The sequence below is a fragment of the Rhinoraja longicauda genome, chromosome 2 (assembly GCF_053455715.1).
Source record: "Rhinoraja longicauda isolate Sanriku21f chromosome 2, sRhiLon1.1, whole genome shotgun sequence".
Lineage (NCBI taxonomy): Eukaryota > Metazoa > Chordata > Chondrichthyes > Rajiformes > Arhynchobatidae > Rhinoraja > Rhinoraja longicauda.
The window spans coordinates 114,555,803-114,565,234 of NC_135954.1; the positions used below are offsets into that span (position 1 = coordinate 114,555,803).

Genomic DNA, 9,432 nt, shown 5'->3' on the forward strand with positions numbered 1-9,432 from the left:
ACTTCAGATGCTGGTTTATATCAAAGATAGAATGTTAGAGTATCTCAGCAGGTCAGGCAGCATCTCTGGAGAAAAAGAATAGGTAACCTTTCTGGTCGATACCCTTCTTCAGACTGACAGTTGAGGTGGAGGGGAGGGAAAATAAACTGGAGGCGAGAAAAGAGCAGAACAGATCAGGGCCGGCAACAGATGACCCCCTGGAAGGGTGGGGCCCATAATGACCCATTGTTTGCTGGGGAAGGTGTGACAACAAGAGGGATACAAGGATGCCAACAGTGGGACTGGTGGGACAATTAGGGTGGGGGAGGCGGGGGAAGAGAAGGGAGGGGAGGGAATATTAATCAATAGGTTTGTAATAGATGTCAGTTGAGAGTCTATCTCCAGTGAAGGAGACAGCGAGTTCAAGAAAGGGGAGGGGGCATCAGTCTTGTGTTAGCTTGAAGTGTAAAGGTTTGAGAGATGAAAAGCAGATTTGCCTCATGATTAATCGTGATGGCAGACGAGGCGATGAGAAACTGTTTCTCAAGTGGGAGAGTCAAGGACAAGAGAGCAGAATCTTTGGTTTGTTTGTTTATTTGTTTAGTTTAGAGATACAGCGCGGAAACAGGCCCTTGGGCCCACCGAGTCTGCACCGACCAGCGATCCCCGCACACTAACACTCTCTTACACACACTGGGGACAATTTACATTTATACCAAGCCAATTAACGTACAGACCTGTACGTCTTTGTAGTGTGGGAGGAAAATGTAGATCTTGGAGAAAACCCACGCAGGTCACGGGGAGAACGTACAAACTACGTACAGACAGCACCCGTAGTCGGGATGGAACATGGGTCTGCGGCGCTGCAGCGCTGTAAGGCAGCAATTCTACCGCTGGCCTATGTTAAAGAATGATGTAAAGAAAAATATAATTGCAAATGCCGTTGAGGAGGGAAGTTCAATGGTACTTTATTGTCATGCGTACCTAAGTACAGTGATTTTTTTTGTTGCTTATAGTTCAATCCTACCATATATTAATCACAATCGTACTAAGTACAAGGGTAAGATAGACCACACTGTCAGTACACTAGAGTCGCCATCATTCAGGTGCCATCTTGTACCCTTTAAGTCCAAAGTCATAAAAAAATGTCAGAGTCTTGACATGGGTGTAAAAGCTCCCTGTCTTGGCGGTGGCACTGGGTTGGAACTGTAGACGTCGTCCTGTCCATGTCCTCTACTGCTGCTCCACCACTCCGTGCCACAGCAGGCCGCCGGTCACATCCACACGCTTGCCCACTTGGAGCGGTGTCCCAATCTAATGGAGCCCTAGGCGGCTGCAGGGCCTCCAGTGCTCACTGCACCGACCCGCCCACTCCACCACATCAGTGCGCCACATTTTAGGCGCCATCGTCAGTTGAAAATTAAAACTAGGGCACTAAAAATCTCGGGATTGCAGGAGCCCTGGCATCCTTTTTTATCCACTGGTGAGGTATCGGAAGGCTGGAGGGTGGGTAATGTTGTGCCTTTAGTTTAGAAGGTCTGCAAAGACTAGGGTTGCCAACTTTCTCACTCCCAAATAAGGGACAAAAGGTGACGTCACCACCCCGCGCCCCACGTAACCTCACCCAGCCAGCGGCCACGTACTCCCGCTCCATCAATGGTGGCCGCCCGGGCCGGGAGGCGTGTTGCTAGGCAACCATCGTTAGGTGGCGCCCGAGCCTCCGGGCCTACACTGTCCGAGCCTTCAGCTGCCCCCGGGCCTACATTGTCTGGGCCTACAATGCCGTCTGGGCCTATTACAGGACAAGGGTCGTCCCGTACGGGACAAACCAATTTAGCCCAATATACGGGATGTCCCTGCTAATAAGGGACTGTTGGCAACCCTAGCAAAGACAATCTAGAGAACTACAGGCTGGTTAGCCCAACGTTAGTGGTGGGAAAAAGCTACAGGAAGGGATTCTGAGGGACATGATCTACCAGCATTTGGACTGATGAGAGACAGTCAGTGTTGCTTTGTGCATGGGAATCATGTTTTACAAATCGAGTTTTTTGATGAGATGACAAAGGAGATTGACAAGGACAAGGCAGTAGATGTGGTCTACAGGAACTTCAGCAAGGCCATTCACATGGTCAGCTAGTTTGATTCAATGATACTTTATTGTCACATGTACCAAGGAACAGGGAAGTTCTTTGTTTTTGCACAAAATACACAAAACGTTGCCACGTTTCTGGAGCGGACAAAGTTATAAAAGTGCTCATTAGAGTCATGTTGGTTCCTCTTTGTTCTCGGCCGCTCCCCTGGCCGGGTCCTCCTTCATTTTCAGCGGCGCAGCCAGACCGCCTCTCCGCAGCCTGTCCTCGGCCCATCTGGAAGCTTAGACCACATGACAACCAGGTGAAGAAAACACAATGGAATCAAAATTTGTTTGGTGGAAAAAGATGGGGGTGTAGTGTGGGGAGCTGCCAGTGATGGAGTGTTGCTGTTCAGATTAGATCTGTAGTCATTGGTTAGCCACAGGGATCTGTGCTGGGTCCACTGCTGTCTGCCTTCTATATTAGTGATTTACATGACAATGTTGTTAACATAGTGTCATAGAGTGATACAGTGTGGAAACAGGCCGTTCGGCCCAACCTGCCCACATATTCCAGCTACACTAGTCCCACCTGCCTGCGTTTGGTCCATATCCCTCCAAACCTGTCGTGTCCATGTACCTGTCGAACTGTTTCTTAAAAGTTGGAATAGTCACTGCCTCAACTACCTCCTGTGGCAGCTCTTTGTGTCGTCCCCCCCCCACCCTTTGTGTGAAAATGTTAACCCCTCAGATTTCAATTAAATCTTTCCCTTTTCACCTTAAGCATACACCGATCAGCCAAAACATTATGACCTGATGAGCGAAAACATCATGACCACCTGCCTAAAATGCTGTTGGTCCTCTGTGTGCAGCCCCATACGATGCACTGTGTATTGTGACACATTCCTCCCGTGACCACCATTAAACATTTCTGTGACTTGTGCCATGGTAGACCTTCTGTCGGTTCGGGCCAGATGGGATAGCCCTCGTTGCCCTCACGCATCGATGAGCCTTGGGCGCCCAACACACTGTCGCCGGTTTGTGATTTGTTCTTCCTTGGACCACTGCTGACCGGGAACACCCCACAAGCCTTGCCGTTTCAGAGATGCTCTGACCCAGTCGTCTGGCCAGAACAATTTGGCCCTTGTCAACGTCGCTCAGGTCTTTAATCCTGCCCATTTCTCCTGCATCCAACACATGAACTTTGAGAACTGACTGTTCACTTGCTGCCTAATATATCCCACCCCTTGACAGGTGCCATTATAACAAGATAATCAATGTTATTCACTTTGTCTCTCGGTGGTCATAATTGGTGAATGTCCTCTGGACTATGTCCTCTAGTTAAGTTAAAGAAAATGTAGTTTAGGTTTAGTTGAGGATGCAGCAAGGTAACAGGCCCATGGGCCCACCCAGTCCACGCTGACCATCGATTACCCGTTCACACTAGCTCTGTGTTATCCCACACTCACATCTACTCCCCACTGGGAGCAATTTACAGAGGCCAATTAACCTCCAAACCTTGTAATGTAATCCAAACATAGAATAGTACAGCACAGGAGCAAGCCTTTCAGCCCACAATGTTTATGCTGAACATAATGCTGTTAAACTATTCGCTGCCTTCACATGATCCATATCTATTTAGAAGTAAAAACTTCTACAAATAGTAACAATTTCAAAGAAGTACCACTTTCCATCACATGTGCATGTGACAATGAAACAGTCTTGAGTCGTTATCCTTGCCTTTATTCCTTGCAAGGAGCAGCAATGTCACTGTCATTAATTCTGTCTTTCTCTACATCTATTGCTCTCCCTTCTGGGTGAATCCGTCACTTTTTCACATCGGATCACTCTACGGATCGTTACCTTGTTGTGGTGAAGAGGCGTGCGTGCCCCCATGATTCTGAGAGCGATGCCGTGGGAAACACTAGCTTCTGGTGGGGCCACCCATGGCGGTAAGGTCGAGGATGAGGGTCCAGACTAAGAACCATCCAACCTACACGACCTCAACGGCGGACCAGGCGGACAAAGTTATCTTGAAGCCACCGGCTGTGAAGGCGGATGAAGGCTGCAACAGATCCATCAGCTCCAATCGTCTTGGTTCCCTTGCCATTGGAAGTAGTGGATTGATTTGTGAAGGACCGTGTGCTTCTTGGAGTGCAACATCAAGTACACGTTAAACAAACACACGCACAGGCGTCTTCGTTCTGTGAGCAGCACAAAACCACTCAAGACTTTCGGCGATGGGGGAAGGGCGACGGGAGCAGGCGACGTGATGGCTGGAAGCTCCATGTCAAGAACCCGCACGGAAGCAGTGAATACTTGATTCAGTCACTCAACTTTGGACTCATAAACCACCTGAGAGTTCATAAAAACAACGGAACGTAGCCCATCATCCTCGACCTGGAGGAATAGCCACGACGGGTGAATCCGTCACTTTTTCATATTCCTCCACTTATCTCTCTCAGCTTCTTAGACGACTTCTTAAGATCCACCTAGGGCGGCACCGTAGCACAGCTGGTCGAGTTGCTGCCTCACAGCGCCAGAGACCCAGGTTCGATCCTGACTATGGGTGTTGTCCGCACGTTCTCCCCATGGTGGGTTTCTTCCTGGTTTCCTTCCAGGTCCCAAAGATGTGTGAGTTTGTAGGTTAATTAGTTTTGGATCATTATTGTCACATGTACAGTGAAAAGCTTTGTTTTGCATGCTAACCAAACAGATCAGACATGCCATACATAAATGCGATCAGCTCAAACGTACAATAGGTAGAGCAAAGTGGAAGATACAGAGTACAGAATATAGTTCTAAGCATTGCAGTGCATCAGTTCCAGAGATGCTGTAAATTGCTCTGGTGCGTATGGAGTGGATGTGGAAGTGGGATAACATAGAACTAATGTGAAAGGGTAATGGATGGTCTGCTGCATGGACGGTGGGCCGAAGGGCCTGTATCTTCCAATCTAGACCTCTGAAATGGGCTTGCAGTGATAAAGATGCCATTCAAATGCAGGTAGTTGTTGGTTATGTCAGGTCAGGCTTTCAATGAATTTAGGTCCCTGTTGCTTAAAATTAGCGTTCTAATTATCTGCCAGCATTCTGAGTTCCAGAAACAATAACACCCCTGACCTCTGGTAGAAGTATCATCTGTTCTCAGGAAGCTGCCTTTTGTTTACGGGAACTTGTGATTGCACTTCTGTTACGCATTTCTTTCCTGAATACGATTTTTAACCTGATTACATGGGAAACTGACGGTTAAAGCTCAGAGAATCAAAACTCTTCAAAGAAACATCTAACACTGAAGCCAAATGCAAAATGTCTTGTGCAGAAACAAAAATAGAAGAGAGACACAAAGTGCTGGAGTACCTCAGCGGGTCAGGCAGCATCTCTGGAGAACATGAATAGATGGCTTAGTTTAGTTTGGTTTAGTTTAGTGTAGATATAGTATATAAGCAGATTTATTCACAAAATGCTGGAGTAACTCAGCAGGTCAGGCAGCATCTCGGGAGAGAAGGAATGGGTGACGTTTCGGGTCGAGACCCTTCTTCAGACTGATGTCGGGGGTGGGACAAAGGAAGGATATAGGTGGAGACAGGAAGATAGAGGGAGATCTGGGAAGGAGGAGGGGAAGGGAGGGACAGAGGAGCTATCTGAAGTTGGAGAAGTCGACGTTCATACCACCGGGCTGCAAACTGCCCAGGCGAAATATGAGGTGCTGCTCCTCCAATTTCCGGCGGGCCTCACTATGGCACTGGGGGAGGCCCATGACAGAGAGGTCAGACTGGGAATGAGAGGGGGAGTTAAAGTGCTGGGCCACCGGGAGATCAGTTGCGTTAATGCGGACCGAGCGCAGGTGTTCAGCGAAGCGATCGCCGAGCCTGCGCTTGGTTTCGCCGATATAAATAAGTTGACATCTAGAGCAGCGGATGCAATAGATGAGGTTGGAGGAGGTGCAGGTGAACCTCTGTCTCACCTGGAAAGACTGTTTGGGTCCTTTGATGGAGTTGAGGGGGGAGGTAAAGGGACAGGTGTTGCATCTCGTGCGGTTGCAAGGGAAAGTGCCCGGGGTTGGGTTGGTTTGGGTAGGAAGGGACGAGTGGACCAGGGAGTTACGGAGGGAACGGTCTCTGCGGAACGCAGAGAGGGGAGGGGATGGGAAGATATGGCCAGTGGTGGGGTCCCGTTGTAGGTGGTGGATGATATGTTGGATCCGCTGGCTGGTGGGGTGGAAGGTGAGAACGAGGGGGATCCTGTCCTTGTTACAAGTGGGGGGAGGGGGAGCAAGAACGGAGCTGCGGGATGTAGAAGAGACCCTAGTGAGAGCCTCATCTATAATGGAGGAGGGGAAGCCCCGTTTTCTGAAGAACGAGGACATCTCGGAAGCCCTAATCTGAAACACCTCATCCCGGGCGCAGATGCGGCGTAGACAGAGGAATTGGGAGTAGGGGATAGACTTTTTGCAGGGGACCGGGTGGGAAGAAGTGTAGTCCAGAAGGGACTAGTATATAAGCAGGCCTTTCAGCCCACCGTCAATGCCAATTCAATGGATGAATTTAAAAAAGAGTTAGATGGAGCTCGAGGGGTTAGTGGAATCAAGGGATATGGGGAGAAGGCAGGCACGGGTTACTGATTGTGGATGATCACAATGAATGGTGGTGCTGGCTCGAAGAGCCAAATGACCTCCTCCTGCACCTATTTTCTATATTTTCTATGTAATGCCGACCATTCTACACACATTGATTGTATTCATGTGCAATAAGGATCTGCAGATGCTAGTTTAAACTGAAGATAGACACAAAATGCTGGAGTAACTCAGTGGATCAGACAGTATCTCTGGAAAAAAGAAATAGGTGACGTTTTGGGTTGAATCCCTTCTTCAGACGAGATTATATTCACGTATAATCTTTTCTTTGACAGGAAAGGCATCTCACTGTACCTTGGTAAGCGTGCCAATAATGAACTAAACAATACTAAACTAAAGTAATTGGTGTGTAGGCAATAAGTATGAACCACCCTGTGCTTGTGCTAAGCCAAGCTACTCCAGTCAGTAGCTCACAGCCACAGGTGTCAAGTGAAAGTTATTTTTCTCTTTTGGATGCTCATGAATCTATTCCAGATTGTCCAGACTGATTTTGTTTTTTAACCAGCACAAGAGAATACAGTGACTGTAATCCTACACCCATTGTTGTCTTCCAGATGCATCGGAGAGCTGTTCGTTGGAAGGAGAAGATGATTTAATTCCTCCGTTGGAGCTGTGCATCAGAACAAAGTGAGTAGGAGTCATCCAGCATGGAAACAGGCCCAACTTGCCCATGCCGACCAACATGCCCCATCTACACTAGTCCCACCTGCCTGCATTTGGCCCATATCCCTCTAAACCTGTCCTATCCATGTACCTGTCCAAATGCTTCTGAAATGTTGCGATAGTACCTGCCTCAACTACCTCCTCTGGCAGCTCGTTCCATACACCCACCACCCTTTCTGTAAAAAAAAAGTTACCCCTCAGGTAATCCCTTCCTATTAAATCTTTCCCCCCTCACCTTAAGCCTCTGTCCTCTGGTCCTCGATTCCCCTACTCTGGGCAAGAGACTCTGTGCATTTACCCTATCTATTCCTCTCATGATCTTATTCGCCTCTATAAGAACACCCCTCATTCTCCTGCACTCCAAGGAATAAAGTCCCAGCCCGCTCAACCTCTCCCTATAGCTCAGCCCCTCGAGTGCAAATGATTTGTGTACCTGTGTGCACGTGTAGTTGGGGCATCTGCTGTGAAGCCACAATTGCAGAGAAGTGGCAGTGTGGCCTCTGCAGACTTCTAAAACTGCTTTGTATGAATGAGAAAAGGCACAAAGTGCTGGAGTAACTCAACCGGTCAGGCTGCATCTCTGGAGAACATGGATAGATGACATTCCAAAGACTTACAGGTTTGTAGGTTAATTGGCTTTTGTGAATTGTAAGTGTAGGATCCTGCTAGTGTACACTGATCGCTGGTCAGTGTGGACTCGATGGGCCGAAGGGCCTGTTTCCATGGTGTACCTCTGAAATGGACAAGAAGCCGTCGAATGAAAGGCAAGATTGCATTCATCTGTAAGTGAGGAGATTGTTCGTTAAAGAGCGGTTTTCTGTGCCTTATATTTCTCCAGGTGGAAGGGAGTGTTTGTAGATTGGAATGGAACGGAGCCCATCCTGTGATGCAGTGGACCACAACGTCAGAAGTGAATTGTGTGCTTCGGGATTGAAAGGTGTAGGAATCACCCAGCTGCAACACCTTCGCTTCCTCGCTGCCGTGGATGATAACGGGAGAGGCCTTTCACTTTGTCTATCATCGGTTGGCACTCGACAATACCTCCATCCATTAATTTCCCTCATTTCCTCCGAATATGGACCAGGGTTGGGGGGGGGGGGGGGCGGGAGGTGGAGATTATATCCCCAAGGTGTACATTTGGGAAGGTTGCTGGCCAGATGCCAGAGCATAGCCTTAGTACACCCCCAGGTAATACATCATGATGGCCTGGGGTAGGAGACCTTCCCACTTACCATTAACATAAGACGCAGTGAAATTCAGGTGTATTAGCAATGATACGTATATTGCGTGGGGTCACAGGGAAACGCTAATCTTATCTGGCAGTACCTCGAGTGACGAGGATACAAAGCCTATACCTTAATCCAAGTTTCTCTCCCAAGTTGACTTGGGTGGTTCAGCAAATGCAACCTTAAAATGTTGCACTTGAGTTAATTTTACTTCAGGAATTAGCAAAGAAGTGCAGGACACCAAATTGGTGTTGAGTCTCATGTCATAGGAGCAGAATTGGACCATTCGGCCCCTTGAATCTACTCCAGTCTCATCAGGAGCCTCCGATTTAATGGGAGACTATAAAGTTCCTTAATAATTCAGCACAGTTCCGTGATGTAAATTCAGCAAAAACACAAACCCTTAATCTGCTCAGCCGCCATAATAGTGCTGTTGTTGCTGAATGTAATAATGCTTAATGCAACAAGGGGCCATTTAATTAGGTCCTTCAAATAAGTCTAGATCGCGAGGCGTGCACCTGGTGATTTCCGTCTATTTAGGTGGAGTTCATAGGTTGTAAAGAGAAGCAGTCAATGCAGACCGCAGGCTCCACTCCAAGACTTGCCATTCCATTAAAGCAGGTGAGTCTGTCTTGTCACCACCTCGCTGTGCTGCCGCTGTAGGTGGGCGACAGTAAGCACACCGTCTCACTTGCAGTGCTCCATAGGTACACTTCCTGGCATTGGGCGGTCAGTGAAAGCTGGGGTGAGGTGACCGGAGATATGGGTGTATCAGGGATGGGGAAGGATACCGGTAATACGCAGGCCAGGCGGGAGTGTCAGAGTGAATGCTGCAGGTATAAGGAGAGGCAGAAAAGACT

The 9,432-nt window shown here is 48.3% G+C and overlaps 1 protein-coding gene across 2 annotated transcripts in view; it reads left to right on the forward strand.

The window, feature by feature from the left end:
• The window catches only part of mindy4 (MINDY lysine 48 deubiquitinase 4), a 163,955-nt gene extending 155,529 nt beyond the window's left edge, over window positions 1-8,426 (forward strand). For both annotated transcript variants that reach the window (XM_078426293.1, XM_078426303.1), the window contains exons 17-18: window positions 7,238-7,310; window positions 8,185-8,426. In XM_078426293.1, the coding sequence (XP_078282419.1) occupies window positions 7,238-7,310; window positions 8,185-8,233 (122 nt within the window). In that variant the 3' untranslated portion in view covers window positions 8,234-8,426. The remainder of the gene's footprint in view (window positions 1-7,237; window positions 7,311-8,184) is intronic.
• The last annotated feature ends 1,006 nt before the right edge of the window (window positions 8,427-9,432 follow it).